General features: G+C 40.6%; 1 protein-coding gene across 1 annotated transcript in view; it reads right to left on the bottom strand.

Annotated features, from left to right (window-relative positions):
• The window catches only part of LOC122803768 (1-phosphatidylinositol 4,5-bisphosphate phosphodiesterase beta-2-like), an 805,974-nt gene that overhangs the window by 534,542 nt on the left and 249,653 nt on the right, over positions 1-21,779 (bottom strand). Inside the window, exon 8 of the mRNA XM_044073456.1 lies at positions 12,031-12,174. Coding sequence (XP_043929391.1) covers positions 12,031-12,174 — 144 coding nt within the window. The remainder of the gene's footprint in view (positions 1-12,030; positions 12,175-21,779) is intronic.

Here is a 21,779-nt window from a genome sequence, read left to right as displayed (position 1 = left end):
AAAGATGCATTCTTTCAAATGCATCTTGGTTGAACATAAAAGGCTGAAAATGCAAAATATCGAAGCGGCTGTTAAGCGAATTCTTTCCCTGAGAAAGAATTTGCTTGGCCGCTTTGGTACTTTGCCATTTTCGGCACTGTAGTGTGGTCTCGGAATTGGTATAGTTAAGTAGGGGGGGTGGGGGCTCAGCCCCCACATCAGGGGGTGTAATGTTTGAAATTGTTTGTTTATTTATTTATTTATTTATTTATTTTTGTTGTTGTTGGAACAGTGATTTTTTGTTTCCCTTGGAAAAAAAATCGCTGTTCTGACACTTCGACATTGTAAGCTTTCACTTACATAGGGTCGATTAATCACCATTCGCTTTTTTACGTGTTCGTGATCTAATATAGACCCAAACATAAGCAAGTCAAATGGCATCAGAAATACTCTGTCCAGGTATCTAAACTAATGTGGAGAGATGGATATATATCCAGAACAGGCTATCCATTCAAGTAAAACAAAGCTCATCTCTGTCCATATTCAAATGCAACTTGGATCTAAGGATGGGTAATAGAAAATGTACTCCAAGAGTACCCTTTGTGCCACTAATGGGTAGAGGCAGTTCCTAAATGCTGCATCCCTTACATGGGTCCCCTCAAATTATCTACAGTGTGATCACATTTATTCTCACTAGGACTAATATACAATTATCAGCCATGGGATAGGTAAGATCAATCAGGAAATGTTAATTCAAGCACCAAAAGGGAAATTGGCTAAGCTTAAAATGTCCTCCAAGTGAACCTGTGTTGTGGTAGTAAATAGTTTTAAAATACTGCCCTTTTTAGATCACTAAGTGCCCCTGCCACCCTCCAGCCCCCAGTCTTCAACAGCTTCCAGCACCTCTGGATGGTCAGTGCTGACCAAGACTTTTTGAATGAAATAGAATTTTTCAAGAAGTTATTCTTGGAAAGAGGTTATAACTTGGGCGTAATAATACAGCGTATGAAAATATTAGTGTTAGAACCAATACATGTCCACCCATTATTATACATGGTTTCACTAGTAAACAGATTACCAATTAAGGAAGAGCTGAATCTTTTAACTCCCATTTTGCTTCAAGGTTTTGTTTGGACATGATGGTGGATTCCATGACCATTAAAAATATTGTCAAAAACAACTAGAAAAGTTTGCTAGGTCTTGAGGACATGGCAAAAGTAGTGAGGGATAGACCCCAGTTTGTAGAAAAGAAAAATTGAAACATTAAACAACTGTTAGAATTTTCTGTGACAAAAATCATAGCACCCTGTACTAATAAGGTCTTTGGTACTTATAAATGTTTGAACTGCAGGATGTGTAGGTTTATTTCTGAGGGTCTCTTCATAGACTTATCACATTGTAATAGAACTATAAAAGTACCAATTAGGGGTTGATTGTTCCTCTACTGCGGTTGTTTATGCTGCTTTATGTATGTCATGCACAGCATTTTATGTTGGCATGACCACCAGTAGTCTGGGTACTAGAATTAGGGAACATGTATATGCTATGTTGAACAGATGGAAAGAGTACTTTGCAGGGCTGATGAATGAAGAGAATGAGAGAGAGAGAAGGTTGGATGATGTGGAGCTAGTGAATCAGGAAGTGCAATGGATTATCAAGGAGGAAGTGAGGATGGAAAGGCTGTTGGTCCAGATGACATACCTGTGGAAGCTTAGAGGTGTTTAGGAGAAATGGGAGTGGAATTTTTAACCAGATTGTTTAATGAAATCTTGGAAAGTGAGAGGATGCCTGAGGAGTGGAGAAAGTGTTTTGGTACTGATTTTTAAGAATAAGGGTGATGTGCAGAGCTGTAGTAACTACAGATGGATAAAATTTATAAGTCACAGCATGAAATTATGGGAAAGAGTAGTAGAAGCTAGGTTAAGAAGGGAGGTGATGATTAGTGATCAGCAGTATGGCTTCATGCCAGGAAAGAGCACTACAGATGCAATGTTTGCTCTGAGAGTGTTGATGGAGAAGTACAGAGAAGGTCAGAAGGAGTTACATTGTGTCTTTGTGGACTTCATATGACAGGGGGTGCCTAGAGAGGAGTTGTAGTATTGTATGAGGAAGTCGGGAGTGGCAGAAAAGTATGTAAGAGTGGTACAGGATATGTACAAGGGTAGTGTAACAGTGGTGAGATCTGCAGTGGGAGTGACAGATGCATTTTAGGTGTTGGTGGATTATATCAAGGATCAGCTCTGAGCCCTTTCTTATTTGCAGTGGTGATGGACAGGCTGACAGACGAGATCAGACAGGAGTCCCCGTGGACTATGACATTTGCAGATGACATTATGATATGTAGTGAGAGTAGGGAACAGGTTGAGGAGACCCTGGAGAGGTGGAGATGTGCTCTAGAGAGGAGAGGAATGAAGGTCAGCAGGACTAAGACAGAATATATGTGTGCGAATGAGCGGGAGGATAGAGGAATGGTGAGGATGCAGGGAGTAGAGGTGACGAATGTGGATGAGTTTAAATACTTGGGATCAACAGTTCAGAGTAATGGCGAGTGTGGAGGAGAGGTGAAGAAGAGAGTACAGGCAGGGTGGAGTGGGTGGAGAAGAGTGTCAGGAGTGATTTGTGACAGATGGGTACCAATAAGAGTGAAAGGGAAGGTCTACATGAGGGTAGCGAGACCAGCTATGTTGTATGGGTTGGAGACAGTGGCACTGACAAAAAGGCAGGAGTCAGAGCTGGATGTGGCAGAGTTAAAGATGTTACGGTTTGCGCTGGGTGTGACGAGGGTAGACAGGATTAGGAATAAGTATATTAGAGGGTCAGCTCAGGTTGGACAGTTTTGAGACAAAGCAAGAGAGGCGAGATTGTGTTGGTTTGGACATGTGCTGAGGAGGGATACTGGGTATATTGGGAAAAGGATGTTAAGGATGAAGCTGCCAGGTAAGAGGAAAAGAGGAAGGCCTAAGATAAGGTTTATGGATGTGGTGAGAGAGGATATGCAAATGGTTGGTGCGACAGGGCAAGATGCAGAGCACAGGATGAAATGGAAACAGTTGATCCGCTGTGGCGACTCCTAACGGAAGCAGCCGAATGAAGAAGAAGATTATGTGGTTGGTTGTTTCTGAGGAAGTCTTTGGACGAATAGCGGATTAATAAATTTGGTTTACGTTAAAAGAACTGTGTCAAGCTCCTGTTTCCACCAGTGTACTTTTACTGTGAGGCAGAGATAAAAATGCAGGGGAGGTAGAAGGCTAAATGTTCTTAAAAGTTCTTAAAGGGTAGACTAAATAAGCTTCTTGTTGCTTTTTGCCATGAAGCAAATGTAATCTAGGACCAGATTCCAAAAGAGTTGTTCTCAGTGTAAGTCTGCCCCGATTCTGAAAGACTTGCTCTCAGTGCAAGTGACTTATTTCAGAGTAAAAGTTATTTATAAACAGCCTTAAACTAAAGGCCAGATTTCAAAATACCTGATCTCAATGCAAATAATCACTTACACTGAGAGCAACTCTTAGGGAATTGGACCCACAGTGTAATAATGTTTGTTTGCATTTATCTTAAAAGCACAACTAATGTGGTGATTGGAATTAGATTTTGGTCTGCAAGTGGAATTTAGCTTTTGGCATGCAAGAAATTCAACATATTGAAGTGAAATCAACATTTTTCTTTCAATTTTAGAAATAATAGTTGCATCAGTTATGGCTACAACCATTCTGTGATATCCCTGGGAAGGAGGGAGGGAGGGGTTGACATCATCCCAGCATGCTACTACCAACTGGGGGGATGCCCAAGGATGGAGTTTTATGTAAAGGAACAAGGTGGACATAAGTTTAGCCAAGAAGTATTTTCCTTACTGAACAGGGTACGTGCATAGAGGCATATACCTACATTAGGCTAAGCATAGTCAAGCATCTGTGCTGCTTATTGACTTGTTATACTTTCAGCATGAAACACACAGGTGGCAGTATGTCTAACGGAGTTTAGTATTATACAACACTTCTCCGAAGGCTGCTTTCTGCCACATCATTCCCTGATGCTATATATTGTTTCCATAGAAAGAACTGTGTATTTTTACAGCCAACATATAAGGAGGAAGACTACATCTCACCAAAGGCACATCATATTCCTGCCTGCAAAATTTTATAAAAATAGTATGTATAAATTTATTTCTAATACATCAAATTATTACACAAATGTTACTTGTAATCTTATGTACTGCACAACTGTATGAAGATAAAAAATGAATAATGTCCAGTAACAGAGATAAAACAAGTGGAATTGAGATTTTTACAAAGGGATAGGAGCAAACTACATAGGAAAACGTTGGAACTGTGGGAACAATACATACAGGGGAGGAATGAGGTTTAAAAGGTAACAGGACTTAAATGAGCTATGTAATGTTTGAGTGAAAATGATTGGGTAGATTATAAGTGATGTATAATGATTGCAAATGGGAGTGTTTCAGTATGGTTTGTGATATAAAATGCTTGCAACTAGGATTATGTCGCTCTGGTTTGTTTTCATTTATATAAATGTCTGCCTATGTTGTAAGTGATGGTTTAATAAAAATATTTATTGTTTAAAAAAAGGGCAGGAATTGAATAATTTATGTAATATTGCTTAGATTATATGACATATATAGCAATATATGTGAAGTATAATGTTTGTAAACATGAACTTGTTACTATGGTTTGATTACTTTTATATAAATGTAAATTTCCTATGTCACAAGTAATAATAAAGGTGTTTAAAAAAATGCCCAGACATAAAGTGAAATGATTGTTGTACAAGAAGTTTGTATCTCATGTGACTCATCAGTGGCATCATGTTAACGCAAGGTACGAAGACTGTAAAAATAGTTTAAATGCAAGAGTTGAAATGGCACATTTTTTTAATGCATGTGTTTTTCCTGGCTAAATGATTATATTAATTATAAGTTAAAGCAAACAAATTATGATAGTATTTACTGTTTTGAATACCATACAATTTAATTTTGTGCCACATTATCAAGTCAGCTGTTGCTACAGAGCATTAGTAAGTCCAATGTGTTGTAACTATAATCTGATTGTGTAGATTGATATTTGACAAACGCATTTAATGCAGTTTCGTTAAAGTTTTTATTTTTAGCATTGAGTGCTGTCCCATTTGACTGTGGTGTGTGGCAATTGTTCGAATATTTGTTCAGCTGTATTTCATTGTTTTGTGACCACTACTGTCAGATTGATCACATTGCCTTCGCATCCAGCGTCTTTTGTAGTAACCACTTTCCCAATTATCCCAGCAGATATTCCCATTCCCAGTGATTCCCTGGTATCCCCATGTTATTTTTTTTCAAGGTATACATTTAAACTAATGAGGAAATGAAACCTTGATGTATAAAGCTTTTCAGCAGTCTCATGTCAATAAAAAGTATAGGACATGACACAGCCCTCTAAATAACCTTATTGTTTCAATATTTCATTGACACTTGTAGGTTTAAATTTAAATTTAATAGACAGGTTTACCCAGCATTTAACTTTCACTGGCTGGTCAAAGCTTAATTGGCAGGTTCACTCTATTGTGATGTTAATGTAATACCGACTAAAGTTCAAGGTGTGGTGTGAAAGCTGGAAAGAAGGGGTTGGTGATGTCTGGCATTGCAGACAAAAATGCTAATCCACCGAGTCCATCTACTTGTTATTACACAAGCAGAGAAAGAAGAAAGTTTGCTCAAATTTCAGTGTACTACATTTTCTTTATGTTTTTCAGTTTCAAGCTTATTGAAACAGTAATGAATTACAATTGTTGTTGCATTTTGTGTACTACAAGTACATAATCCAATGGAATTTGAATTGTGAGATCAGGAAATGACATGAATATGATGATTTACAGACATTTTAAAGCCCATAACATTTTGCACACAGGTTTCTTAATTATTGGGGAAAGGAAAATAAAAGTTTTAAGCCATCTGAAAAATAATAACAGTACATATTTTAAGGCCTTATAAAAAAGTTAACATTTACTGAAAAAATAACAATGTTCAAAAGAACAACAAACATATCATGAGCTTTCTTCACAACAATTAATGCAGCACAAGAAACTATTTAAATCGTGTATGAAGCACGACATCACACTTCAATCAAATGTTAATCAAAACTGTTGTTAAAGGAACATGCACCTAATAAATAATGGGTAGATAGGTGGTAGGCAAAGGAAATCTCTGTTATAGGTTCAAGGCTCCAGACAGCAACCCTGCAATACCAGGCTACAACTACACTTTTCGGCCACCAAACTAGGACCAAAACACTAAAGGTGGAGGAGTGTCCATATTCACCAAGGATATTCACAACACCAGGCTAGTTGCCCAACACAATGCGTCTGAAATTCTCCAGGTGCAACTAACACTAGGTAAGACTGCAATCCAAATTGTAGCTTGCTACAGATCCCCCACCATGCCCCAAGATTCTCACTACACCTTCCTAACATACTGGAAAATATTAAGATACAGCCAAACACCCTAATACTGGGTGATTTCAACTACCCTGCCATTAACTGGGAAAACTACTTGTGTACCAACACCTTTGCCCAACAGTTCTTGGAATTCATAAATTCCAACGCCCTGAATCAACTAATCCTTAGTCCCACCAGGGGCTCCAATATCCTAGACCTGGTCATTACCAACATGGGAAATTGATGCTCCACACCTATGGTCACCCCTTCGTTGGTCAGGTCTGACCATAAGCTAATCAACCTTGACATCCACATCACACCCCCACCCCCCAGTAAGGAAACCTCCGTAAAAAAAAACTTCTCCAAAGCCAGCTTCATGTTATTCAAGTCAGAAGTGACAAACTTCATGACACCCTTGCAGACAGGAAATGAAAGTTTGACTGTTGAATCCTACACTAAGGCACTGTATGAGAACATCCACTCGTGCATGAATCGTGCCATCCCAAATAGAACCAAGATGCTCTCCTCCAAAAAAGGAAGCCAATCTGGTGGTCCTTTGCCATAAACAAACTTTACAACAAAAGGAAGAAACTGTTGCAGAAAAGAGGAAAATCCCAGGATGCAAAAAGCTCCCTTACCAGCCTCAGTAAGAAGCTGAGATCCCTTATAAAATCCTCCAAAGCTAGTTACTAAAATAATATTGCCAAAGATTCCAAAGACAACCACAAGGCATTCTACAGCTATGGCAAGGATCTAAATGACAATGCTCAGATTCTGCTCTGAGCTACAACAGAATGGCATTAAATATACTGATCCCAAGGATATTGCCAATATCCTGCTAGATCGATTCAGTGCAAACTTCACCCCCTCTCACCCCCTAAAGGGCCCACTTCAATACCGAATGATTGCCAAATTCCGGTAATGATGGTCACACAGGTAGAAAACGCACTCTCCAAAGCTAAGAATACAGCATCCATGGGATCAGACAACATCCCAGGATGTGTACTACATTAACTACAAAATGAACTGGCACCTCACCTAAGTGTCATGTTTAATCATAGCCTCACCTCAGGCTTCATGCCCACTGAGTGGCGCACAGCTACAGTTATCCCACTCCACAAGGGGGGATCCACCGTGAATCCCAGGAACTACTGCCCCATCAGTCTGACAAGCCTGATCTGCAAGGCCATGGAATGTATTATTATGGAACTTATAAACAAAGACATTGGCAACCTTCAAACACTGGACCCCCACACAGTTTGGGTTTGTGAATGGACAATCTTGTCTCCTGAACCTGATTGACTTCTTCGAATCAGTCTCCAGAGCCATGGACAAGGGTAAGGTGGTCCACACAGCCTGTCAACACCATCCCCCACTCTGGATCATAGATAAACTTACTAAGCTGGGATTTAATCCCTACATCACTCGATGGGTTGCAAAATGGCTTACTGACAGAACCCACACTGTAAAAGTAGTTGACTCCAAATCCAGCTCCAGACAAGTGATAAGTGGAGTACCTCAGGGTTCAGACCTGGGACTGCTCTTGTTTGGCATCTACTTCTCTGAAGTACAGGCCAACACTAAGGGGCTCTGGCTAACAAACTTCGCAGTTGACTGCAAACTGGGAACCATTACTGAATCCCCAAGTGATGTGGATATTCTACAAAAGGGCCTTACAGAAACAGATGCTTGGTACCAGAGCTATGGGCTCAAACTCAATGCCAAGAAATGTATAGTTATCCCCTTTGGAGAAAAAAACATGTACCTGTGAATTACCACATAGGTGGCAGTACACTAAACACTGAAAGTGTGATAAGAGACTTAGGGACACAGGTGGATAGTGGTCTCACCTTCGATAACCACATCACCACAGCAGTCAGGAAATCCTTCTATGTGGCACACCTCATCACTAAGGGCTTTTCATTCAAAAAAAAGGAGGTCATTGTCCCACTGTGTACTCATATTATAGAATACAGTGCCCCATTTAGTATGTACTTCTCAACTCATCTGTAACAACTGGAAAGGCCGCAGAAATATCTCACTAAAAGAATCACAAGGCCTAAAGCAGATGCCCTATGCTACCATCTAAAAAAAACTCCACCTATACTCTGTCACATATCGTCTACTCAGAGGTGATCTCTGCTTAACATACAAGGCCATGTAAAACCCAGAGCTGTTGAACATGCTACACTTAAAGAAATCCCAATCCCTCAGAGACACACTCGAGGGATCTAAACCTTGTCATCACAATGAACAAAACAAGCTGGAGGGATTGGTTCCTGACCCAGAGATACCCCAGACTCTGAAACAGACTGCCCATACATGTCAAGCAGAGTGCCTCTTTGGCCCTTTTCAAAAGGAACCTTGATGATTGGATGGGAGATAGGAAATTCACCCCGGGGATCACGTCAGTCGCCCTGCTAGACAGGTGCCCAGGGAAGTAAATACTGTGGGAAGAAATAGCCAGGGAATTGTTATGGCTAGGCTTGTGTAGGCCCTGGGGCCGATAGCCTAGTACCAACCTATGAACCTATATATCGTTAATTTTAAAGCAGTCGATAAAGAATAACAGCGAGTGAGTATAAGTTTCAAAACATAAAATTACTTTGAAAATTATATTAACTTTTGAAAAAACTGTATCCTTTTACCATTTGCAAAGCATATTCACAGTTAATAATATAAAAAAAAAATATGGTGACATGACATTTAAAATTATCTGGCAATCCCTGAAATGATTTTGTATTATCTAAGTGTATAAATGCATTGTTTGTTGTAAAAGATTTTCTTTCATCACTTTTTTCTTAATAAAAACTTACTGTGAGGGGGCTAGGCTCTGTGGTCTAAAGTGACTAAATCCCTGACTATGACCTAGTGGGCATGAGTTTAAGTCCAACTTGGGTTGTGCAAGAGCTTTATGGAGTTAAAGGGGACTGTGTAGCAGCATGATTTTGGGCATCTGATTTACTCCCATGTTGGTGGTAGTTGAGGGGATCTGTACAATCACAGATGCTCAATTTACTTCAGTATTCACTCCCTGTTGTTGTAATGTTCTGTATTTCAAAATATAATTTGTCTCTGATTATAACAACATTTGATATACCTACTCACCAAAGCATGCAATATTACATGTTGCTGAATTTCCATCACCACTACGAAAATCATTAATATATACTGTAATGGCAGTGAAAAAAGAGACAGTATACACTTCTCTTGGATGTTACTATATCTTATTTGAACTTTTCTTGTTTGTTTGTTTCATTTTGTTAACCAGGCTAAATACTGCTATCCTTGGACCATTTAGAGGTACTAAAACATATAGTATCCATAACATTCAGAAATCAAGTTTTAAAATGATACACAATAAGCATAATATGTTACTAATTACCTTATGGGTTACCTAAGTACTGAAGAAAATGTAAGGGGTCACACTGGACTGCACAAACAGCATTTGTAGCATCAGAATTACATCTTTCATTGAAAAACACCTTTTTCATTTCATCCAGCAGGCATTGCTCTCTCTCATAAAGCTACAAGTTTTACATTTACAATATTTAAATATATTTAAATATACCAGCAGTAGTAGATTGTTTGAGTTGTAATAAATTATTTATATGTTATATAGGCTTAAAGCAGGCCTATCAGAGAAAATCAATTTACTGGGCAATATCTGGGCTCTTGCAGACTTTCCCTAAAAAAGTGCCACTTTTTAATATAAGAGATTCAAACACCTCTGAAAATTCAAATTCTAAATTAAAAAAAAAAATCATTTTAAAGACAACAAAGTTATCATGAACCTTCTTCACAACAATTAAATTAGGACAAGAAACATCTAAATAGTGTGCCAACTCAATACACTTTCAAAGCACATGTTCCCAGCTACCTCCCTCCTCACCATCCCACCTCCAATATCTGCAATCCATCCAATGAAAAATCCCCCAAAGTCTGCCTGGGGTACAAAAACACCCATGCAAACACCTCCAAGAAAAACTCCCAGATCCTCTAGACTCTGCCAAATACTCAGAAGCCATACACATGCCCCCCCCTAAACTGCCCAGCCAATCTCCCCTTCCAGTGCCCACCAATGTCCTCCAATTCATCCCCACAGCCATTGTGTAACACTCCATATGCCCCACTAATTATCCCTCCTTCAACAGCAGCCTTTGTTCTAGACCTAAGCAAAATCTCCACCAGAGCAGGTCACCCACCCAGGACTTCCCCATCCCACCTCTTTGATCACACTCTCTCATCAATCCCTGACAGTGAAAGCAATCCCCAGACCACAGTCCAAATGCCCTCCTGGTCTCCCTCCCTCTCCAGCCACCCACTTCCAAAACCCTGGCTCTTCTGCCAGCCCACTCTTGCCCACTCTTTGCATCCCATTTGCAGTCATCCCCATCAACAAAATCTCCACTATCCAGTCCCACTCCAGCTTACCTCCCACAATGCCTTCTGCCACTTCATGAATACAATAGTCTGCATGGTCACTGCCACTCTCGCCGAGGATCTGCACTGAAAATCCATCTCTCCTCACCTCCCAAACCTAGCTCTGTTTCATCATCATCATCATCCCCCTCCATCCTAAACTACAGCTCTGCACCCATGTTATGTACACAAGCTGTAACTGTGTAACTCCAAAACATCCCACAAATCAGGCAATCTCTTTGAAACTCTCCTCCATCTGATAAAAACATGCCTGACCTATATATAAATAAAAGAGCCTCCAGTCTCTCAGCCCCATACCATCTTTTGTCTAGTCTCTTCACACACATCCTCAGCCACCACAACAGAATCCCTTCCAATCCACACTCACAAATACTTCATCCTCTCATGTCCCCACAAATATGGGCATGTGTGGGCACACATTCCACAGCCACAGCCGCATATCCCCAAAAGACACAAAATTATCTCAAGATGCTCCACAAAAACAAGACATCCTCTTTTGATACCATCAGGCACAAAATATAGTCTGCGAACAAAATCTACTTTTCCTGACCACCACAACAACCACATCCTTGAATCTCTGAGTCTGCTACTTTCTTTGCCAATAATTCCAAATACAAAGCAAATAATGGGAAAAGGGGATACTCCCACCTGAATCCCTTGCCCAGACACAACTCAGCAGAGAGGAGCCCCCACTCCAATTCCCACCTCCAATCCCTCACACATCCCCTAAACAACCTCATCATTCACCAGGGAACATCAATGCCTCCACCTCTCCACCCTCCAAATGCTTTCTTTGCATCAAAACCCACCAAAAACAGCAGCACCGTCCCAAACACTACCTCCATCTGGATCATCTCTGGTCTATCAATACTGTCAAATGCATGCCTCCCTTCCATCAAACCACACTGATCCACATCCATCAATCCTGGCAACACCCCCCCCCCGACATTACAGGTACAAACACATCACAGTCCTCTATCTTCTACAGGGGTACCAAAGAAAGCATCCTAATGTGTGACTTAATTGTGTGGTATGGAAGCTGTTCAGATGCAGATCAAAAATCCTTACAAAAGACAGAGTTGTGGAGAAAATAACGGGATCCAAACTTCCAGAGATAAAGGATCTATACATTACATATTGTTATGACAGAGCAACAAAAATAACAAGTGATCCTACACCCGGTACCTGCTTCTGAATTGTTCACATGTCTGTCATCTGGCAGAAGACAGTACACTGTAAAATGGCCAGGTTCAAGAGCAGCTTTTTCCTTCAAGTGATTAGACTCTTGAACTCTGGTATTCATCTCAGGGATGTGAAACGCTGACAAGTCTTGTGATAAACAAACAATAGTGCAATAACAATAAGACATCACAAACAGTTTATCAGTTTGCAAGAAAATTATGTGAAATACAAACTGCTAGCTATACTCATAATGTAGAGAACATGAGAATTACATTGTGTAATAAGTACAGGTGCAATAAGGAACTAATCATCTGCTATAGTGGTGCACAGAATAATTGTAGTAATAAGTAATGAAATAACTGTTTTCGAGAAAGGTAAATGTTCAGTCTGATACACATGTAATTGTATATATATATATATATATATATATATATATATATATATATATATATGGGTCTACTTCAGAATGTTGAGCGTTCAGAATGCTGACTTTCATATGGCCGACACCATATGATCGAAATTCCGAAAGACCGACATCCTGAAATAGCACCATTTACCTACCTGTAAACACAGTAAAACAGTGTTATGCAGGGGGGCAAGCCTCCCCTGCACCTCCTAAACCCCCTGCTACTTAAATATTCTTACTCTGAGATTGCACTATAGTTGCAAGAAAGGAGAATCTCCCAATCCCGCACTGTAGCGGGATCTCCGGTATCATTTGTGAACAAATGAAGGGTTCCCATATATATATATATATATATATATATATATATATATATATATATATATATATATAGTGTGTCTCTCTTCTAAGCATGTGTAACTGTATGCATGTATTTGTCTTCTCAATTTAAGCATGATGCACATAATTTCATTTAGACTTCACTTCTGGCATCTAAATGACAATAAAGTTTACTTTGACTTTGACAATCATGGGTCAAAACTGAAATGGGCCTACAGGAAGCTGGGTACAGTAAGTCTCCACCATCCCCATGCTCCACAATTCTCCTTCACAATGCCAGCAAATCCCCTCCCCTTAAAATACTGACAAACAAAACCTTCCAGATCTTCATCACTTCCCCCCTTCCAGCCTCCAAAGCTCCGCAGGAACACCATCCACTCCTGGGAATGCTCCTGTAGACTTTCAGGCATGCCACCATTTCCTTTTAATCAACTCCCATCCTAAGTGCCTATTGACGAGCTTCATCCACCTCCAACACTGTTACACCCAAGTCCTCCATAAACACTTCCATTTGCACTCCCCACGACTTCCACACATCCCTGCCCCATACAAATTCCCATAAAATTTCTGAAAAATCTTAAATACCTTTACAGTACCACTAGTTATTGCTGCCTCCATAGGATACCCAAACCCAGCAACAACCACCTCCAACCCCCTGCCCAAGTTGCTGAGCCAAAAGTTTCTAAACTTTGTAGTTATCACAGAAAAGCAGCCACTCAACAGCAATCCTTTCAAGCCCATGCACACTACCCAGACACTTGCCCATTCCCACCCCAGCACTCTACACCATCCCATCTCCACAAGACGCCCATTGCCTTGTACTATTCCAAACCCAAATCAACCCCTCCAAACAACCCCACCACTTCCCAACCACATCTCCCACATCTACCTGCACCCCACCCCAAACTCCACTCCCATTCCATCCCATTCCCATCCATCAGCTGCCAACCCCTAAGAAACCTACATCATCCAACAACCCCCTGGATATCTTTCACCACCCACTCCCTAACTCTCCAAACAGGCAGCTGGGGAAGCACCAAAGTCCACCTTCACCCTATCACCCTGCACCTGTACCCTAGCCTTGACTGATGCATGATCTGAAATAGTCACTGGATGTGTGTCAAAGCCCCCCCAACTAAATGCACATGCTCAAATGAAATACAGCTTCCATCCAGTCCAGCCTAGTCAACTTAAACCAGGAAAGAATATAAAATCTTCCCTCAAGCCCCCACCACCAAACCAATGTCCCCCACACCAAACACCCCCACACATTTCCTTAGAAATCCACACTCTCCCATTACACTTTCCCTTCTAAGACCAACAGATACATCCTCACTGTTGCAAATCAAGTTCCAGTCACCACCTAAAGTAATATTCCCTGTTGAAAGCTAATTATCTCTCCCAAAAATTTCTTAAGCTCCATAAAATACATGCCCGCATAATCCTCCTCCCTTACAAGTACCCCTTTACTACCACAAATCAACTATTGCTATCTTTCTTCCTCTTCTATCACTACTGGAGTTCCTCTAGCAATTAGTATGATTATTAGTATGAGTACACCCTTTTTCCTTTGTCCCTGATACTCTGCTGAATATCTCAATGATACTCTATCGTGAAATCATTTCTTTATCAAATTCACATCCTCACTTCTTTCCAAATGTGTCTCCCACAGCATTGCCATTTGCAGTCTGCATTTACTAATATAATTCATTACTCTTACCTTTTGTTTATACCTGTGAGGCCACTTATGTTCCAAAATAATATGAATAGTGTAGACATTAAGACAGTAAGTTATTATTCCCACCTATTATATATGACAGATTTTGTAAATGTCTATTTCCAGCTTTTGTGTTACATGCATCCAATAATGTTTGACAGGTTGATCTTTTTTATACATTTGAACCTATGTCACATTCTAAAAGACATTTTGTTTTAATGAAAACCCTCAAACAAACAAAAGCACACACACACACACACACACACATACACACACACACACGCGTGCACACACACACACACACACACACACACACACACACACACACACACACACACACACACACACACACACACACACACACACACACACACAAAAAAAAACATCCCTGTAATCTACTAGTTCAAACAAACTCATAAATGTATGTACATCTTCAAATAATAAAGTTTAACCCTCATGGTAGGAACAAGTGCCCTAAAGTCAACAGTTGCACACAGGCATTACCTAACTTAAAAGTAAGTTTATCCATGCTGAGGCGAATGTTGCAACCTGTACTCCTACCAATCGTTGACTGTTCTTGTCTTATCTGTGATGTGTAAACAGACTTGCATGCTTTCAGAAAACATTCATTTTTAACCTAAAAAACATTTTCTGGCTTTAATCCCTGCCCCTGTTGTCAGCTTGTTTCCATGGAAATAAAAGAACAAAATGCAAAGCTGCCCTCATCTTCAGGCTTTTCAATTCACATTGAACATTTATTTGTGAAAGGAAAACATTTCATCATATTCAGTGTTCTCTTATTTACTTGCTTACACAAAAAATGTTATTAGATTAAGCCAAGGAACTTAATCCAGACATTTGCCTTTGCAAAGATAAAAGAAAACATATAAATTCAACATATATTACAACCAGTGCACATTTACACTCCATTCCCCCCATCTCAACAACCAAGGGTTACAGTATATTAACTAAAACATGCTTTTATGCAACATTTCTTCTCTTTTTACACTGCAATGGCTACATTTCTTAAAACTAAAAAAGAAGGAAAAAGTACTTGTTAACTTTAGTGTCTCACATACAACTGAAAATAATTTACCATATAACATACAATTTATATAATAAAATTTTTATGCATACACCATTAAGAGCAAAAATGGTTTTACTTAAAGTAATTTTTTTTCTTTCCCTTTAGTGTCCTGCTAAACATTAATAACATAAAGTGGGGTATATGCTTTTCAATCCCCACATGTTTAACAAAGTCAACAAAAGTTCCAGCTTTTCCATTTTCCATATTTCACAAATGTGATTGATGTTTTATAGTCTCCCATTTATTCACTTATTTCAGTGTTGCTAATCTTCTTCTGTTCATCTCTGTCTCCCAACCCCAGACTCCAGTTCAAATCCAAGATACTATCGATTCTTATAGTCAAACCCTGTTCTTTATTCTCTCAAGTGTTTACCTTTGAAACAGTGGAAAAGGTTTCCCTGGCAAATCTGTTGTATTATCAGAAGAAAGAGAACCAGAATCCCCTTCACTTTGATGGTTAATTTTTTGCTGGACAAACTGTTTTAGATCCTTCTTAGCCTGTTCTGCATAAAAAAATAACTTTGATCCACCATGAAAAAATATTCTGAAAACACCTAAATATAGCAGATTGAATTTCACACCTCCTTCTTGACATTTCCTGACTGATAGGATAAATTTGCTTCTGTCTTGTGTACAGTGAATAATCATTTTCTGCAAACAATTTACTGTCTTCAGTTTTTAATACTTTGCCCTTTCGCCACAGTTTTGTGAGGATCAACTCTTTCTGCTGGTATGATTGCATCTGTACTAATACAGGTCTTGGCTGCTTTCCCATGGCCAGATTTAGGGTTTAGATATAATGTGCCCTTTCAATTAATAAATTCTGCTATGGAATACCAGTCCAGTTGCCTATTTGTGCTTTTATAAAATAAATGCATTCTGTTCCTTCCAGATTCTTTGGTACAGCAGAAAATCTCAGGTTTTCCCTTCTTTCTTTCTTCTCTAACTCTACTATTTTTTGAAACAGCTCTTCTTGAGAAATTTCATAATCAGTTAGCCTTTTAATAATTTTGACCTCTGATTTTTGCATATTTGTCAGTTCATCTGACTAGCTGTTTTAACCTTATTCCATTTTTCCAGCCTTTTATTACTGAGTTGATATACTCATTAAATGTTTTATTTTAATCAGCTCTGAGTACATTTGATCTATTTTTCTTTTAGATGACTGGAAGCCCTCTCTTGTACCAAAGCTGAAGCTTGAAAGTACAGTTGTGTACACTTACCATAAATGTAGATGTTCGAGTGTATTCATTGTTGCAGTCACCACATTTGGGTCATCTGCCTGCAGGTAGCCCTCAACCAGCCTGAATACCAGAGTCTTTGGATTTCTGCATTGGATGCTGACGCTTCTTCCATAACGTCAAGTCGTCAGGGGTATAAAAACATGCAGCTGACACCATTACATCAGTTTTTCTTGCCCCAGATGTCAGGTGACCCCACAAAAGGAAGCAATTATATGGTATGGAACACCCCCAGCAAAAAGCAAATACACATGATATAATGTATGCCAAACAAGAAGGAAAGGTAAAAGTCAAGAGAAGTCACGGGGTTGGAGGGTGGGTAATCAGGACTGCAACAGTGAATAAACTTGAACATCTACATTTATGGTAAGTGTACACAACTGTACTATGTTCTTTGTGTTTCACTGTTGCTGTCATCACATTTGGGTTGATTCCCAAAGCTAAGGAAGGGTGGAGGTAGTTAAAGAGCATTAGGGCTAGCAATCAGGCCCTGTAAGACTGCTGTGACAAATCCAGCTCTGGATTTAGAAAAGATAGGCAGGTGGTAATGCTTGGTAAAAGTATGTACAGTGCTCCAGGTAGCAGCTTCCAGGATGTCCCTGGTAGGGACTCCTCTGAGAAATGCCATAGAGGTAGATGTAGCCCTGGTGGAATGTGATCTTATCCCCTGTGGGGTAGGCTTTCCATGGTGCTTGTAGCAGAAATTGATGCAATGGGCTATCCATTTGGAAATGGTTTGCTTTGAAATGCCCTTCCCTTCTGCCCCCGCAACAAAGCTAACCAGCAGCAGGTCAGATTTTCTGAGAGGTTTAGTCCTGCTCAAATAGAATCTAAGCTGTCTGTCCTCATCCAGAGAATGCAGTATCATTTCCCCTTTATTTTGAGGATTAGGGAAAAAAGTAGGCAAATTGATGGACTGGTTTAGAGCCACACTAGACACCACCTTGGGCATAAAGGATGAATTAGTCCTGAAGGAAACCCTGTCCACATGGAAGATAAGGAAGGGTTCCACTGCCACGAGAGTCTGCAGTTCAGACACTTTTCCTGCTGAAGTGATGGCCAAAAGTAAGGCTGCTTTCCAAGAAAGGAATTTCAACTCTGCTGTAGCAGCTGGTTCAAAGGGGGGGAAGAATTAGTTTTTCCAATACAAAGTTAAGACCCCAGGCTGGAGTGGGAGCTCTCCTGGGGGGAGTCTTAAATTTTTGGCCCCTCTAAGGAGTTATTTTAGCATGGGATGAGAGAAGAGGGATGGCTCAGTATTATAATATGCTGAGATGGCAGAGACATGAATCTTAATTGAAGAGAAAGATAGGCCCTTGTGGAGCATTTCTGTTAAATAATCTAGAATATGAGGTAAGCTGGGCACCATTGTGCCCATCCCCTGAGCCTGGCTCCAGGAACAGTATCTTTTCCACTTTTCTGAATAGGATTTTCTAGTACTAGGCCTCCTTGCCTCATGAATAGCATCCAGCACCTGCTTACTAAGGGTTGCTAGAGGTGAGGCAGGTGCCATGGTTGTAGCACTGTCAAACTGTGCAAAAGGGGGTACCAGTGCTGGCATGGCCAGTCTGGTGCAATCTGTATTGTCCTTTGCTTGTCCTGTTTGATCTTTAGTAGAAACTTCAAGAGGAGAGGCAGAGGGGGAAAGGCATAAACTGAGAGGCTTTCCCAGGTAAAGGACAGGGCATCCACTTTCCAAACTTGAGTGTGGGGAGTTCTGGTGCAGAATTTGTTCAATTGGTAGTTCTGAGGGCAGGCAAACAGGTCTACCTCTGGGGTCCTCCATTTGTTCCTCAAGAGCTTGAATATTTTGGGTTCCAGTTTCCATTCATGTGGGTCCATGAGATTTCTGTTTAAGTCGTCTGCCAGTGAATTCAGTTTGCCTGGCAGGAATTGAGCTTGTAGGTTCACTTGGTAGCTCAAGGCTGTGTTCCACAGAGCCATGCCTAGTCTGCAGAGTGGGTAGGAATGGGTTCCCCCCTGCTTGTTTATGTACCACATAACTGTGGTGTTGTCTGTCTTTACCAATAGTTGTCCTGGAATAATAAGGTCTTTGAAGGCTATGAGAGCATTCTGTACAGCTAACATTTCACTTTAATTGATATGCAGGTGCATCTGTTCTGGGTTCCATTTGTTCTGAATGCACTGCCCTTCCATGTGAGCCCCCCATGCATGGTCTGATGTGTCTGTTGTTAGGGTTTGGGCAGCAGGGGGTGGAGTGAAAGGAAGTCCCCTGTTGTGGTAGCAGGCCTCTGCCCACCAAAGGAACTCTGCCCTTAGACAAGGAATCATTGTTTCCAGGTCCTGAGAATGTTGACACCATAGACTTTTTAGATACCATTGAAGTTTCCTCATATACAGTCTTGCATATGGAATTAACAGAATGCAAGATGTCATGAACCCCACAGCTTGCAGGATTTTCTTTGCAGATAGCTGGGTTTTTGTGGCCAATAGTTTGAAGTAGGTTGTCAAATAAACTTGTTTCTCTGGAGTGAGGAATGCCATCTGGGAAGTTGTGTTCAAGCTTGCTCCCAGGAATACAATCTGCTGGCAGGGTAATACGTGTGAAGTCTCTTTACAAATGCCAGGTGTTCTAATAGCAAGTCCTGACTCTCTGCCTGAATAAGGAAATCGTCCAAGTATAGGTCAATCTGAATATTTCTTTGTCTGCAAAATGCAATGGCTGGAGCTAGACAATTTTTGAATACCCTGGGTGCAGTAGATAAGCCAAAGGGAAGTGCAGAGAATTGATAGTGCATGGATCCTGCCCTGAAACATAGGTATTTTCTGCAGGATTCCCTTATTGGGATGTGCAGGTAAGCTTCTTTTAAGTCTAGGGTTGCCAGCAAGGCATCCTTGGCTAGCATAGGAAGAAGCTGTTGAAGAGTTAGCATTTTGAATTTTGGAACCACCAGAAAGGTGTTGAGAATAGACAGGTCCAGGATAGGACACCAGGAGTTTTCTTTTCTGGGAACCAGGAACAGTCTTGAATAAAAACCTTGTCCCCTTTGTTCTGTTGGGAAAGGTTGAATAGCCCTGATACTGAGGAGAGAAAGCACTTGTTTCTGGACCTCCGCCCACTGATTTGGGGGGAGGTCTGGCCATCCACTTGGGGTTGGGAGTGAGTGGAAGTGGAATCTGTATCCTAGGGAAACTATGTTTAAAACCCATTTGTCTTGGGTAATGAGTTCCCAGTTTTTTGCATGCAAGGCGAGCTTTCCTCTTAAGGGAGCAAGTAGTTGAGCAAGGCTTGGAAGAGTTAAAGCTAAGTCATTGTGCCATTTTTCCATAGGGGGGTGGTTTACTACTTCCTGCTCTGGAAGTGGGAGCCCCCCACTGCTTAGATCTGTGAATACCATGAGACTGAAGTGTTGGTGGTCTGCTGCTCCTGGATTTGGGCTAAGAAGGCCTGGAAGGGACTGGAAAGGACCAGTTCTTTGAAGGCCAATGCCTACTGAATCTAGGTGGCTGCACTTGTAAGAAATATTTAACAGTTTGCATAGATTTAGCTTTTTCCTCCATCCTTTTGAGGACCTCTTCTGCTTTGTTGCCAAAAAGGCACTCTTGGTTTAAGGGTGCATCCAGTAATTTAGCTTTAACAAGATCTGGCAAATTTTGTTTCTTAAGCCAAACATGCCTTCTAAGTACAGACGCAGTGACAGCAGCCCTGCAAGATGCTTCTAAAGCATCAAAACCACATTGCAAAGTATGTTTACCAACGTGGTCAGCAGAATGCATTAATTCTTGTAAATGTTTGTGTTCAGCACAGTGAGGAATCAACATCATTTTCTGTTTAAATAGTCCCATAATATGCTGCTGATACTGTAACATATGAAACTGGCAATTTAAAGCCCTAATGCCCAAAGTAGCAGAAGTGTATACCTTCTTACCCCAGCTGTCTAAAGCTCTAAAGTCCCTATCAGAAGGGGTAGGATTTTTGGCAGTAGTAGCCTTAATGCCTTTTGGTCCTTGGGAAATTGTCTCTGGATCCGCAGTAGGATTCTTGAACAGGAATTTGTGAGAGTCAGGTACTCTGTAGTACCTGTTAGGTTTCCTGGGAGCTGGAGGCAGAGTGTCTGGGGTAAGGCTGGATTCCAAGAAAACATCATCTACAATCTCCAGAACTAGAGTGGTAGCTAGAAGCCTGTGTTGAGGTAGGTTTAAAAATTCCATAAGTCTCTTTTTGGACTGAGAATAGTCCTGGCTTTCCCAGGGAAATGCTCCCTAAAGGTATGCAAGGTTTCACCAAAAGAAAAATCTTCTGGAGGGGAAGCAGAGGGAATGGAATCCTCTGCTTTAGAATTCTCATAAGTAGATAAGGGTAAAATCTTGGTAGTCAGAAGGAACAGAGATATCAGATTCCTGATCAGAAGAGTCAGAGAGAAAGTCAGTTCTAGGTCTCTTAGAGGGGGAAGGTTGGCTTCACCTAATTAATTTAATAAGGTCTTCAGACATTCTAATCATTTGTTTTTGAGGCATATGGGCCTGAGAATTTTTCTAGGTGTAGTGCAAGCTTTAGGCCTGAGGAATTCGGTATTCTTAGCTTGAAACGAAGTTGTTGATTTAATATGAAAATCGGTAGGCCTGAATCCACCCTCAGAAGCCAGTGCCTGCACAGTGGCTCTGGACCCATCCAAGGTAGAGACATCTGCAGGTTCCATAGTCGAAGAAGCATCTCACGGCATACCAGACTCTGAATGGGTCTCAGTAGAGGCCTGCAAATCTGTAGTAGTGGGTTTCAGGGACTGTGAAAGCACCTGACTGAGTACCGGCAGACTGGTGACTAGCTTAAAGGAAGCATTGTCGGCAGTTTTGGACCTATGTGGTCTGTCTCTGTCTTTATCCTTTACGTTTTTTCGAAAGATCAATAGTCGGATGGCTTAATGAAGCCATTTCGGTGTACGGATATTGAGAATGAAAAAATTTAGCTACAAAAATAGCCTGACGGTGAATAGTTTGGGCGTT

Source organism: Protopterus annectens, chromosome 6.part0 (genome assembly GCF_019279795.1).
Source record: "Protopterus annectens isolate FY-2018-M chromosome 6.part0, PAN1.0, whole genome shotgun sequence".
NCBI lineage: Eukaryota > Metazoa > Chordata > Ceratodontiformes > Protopteridae > Protopterus > Protopterus annectens.
Note: the sequence above shows the minus strand (reverse complement) of the source record. Positions and strands in the feature narration are given on the sequence as shown.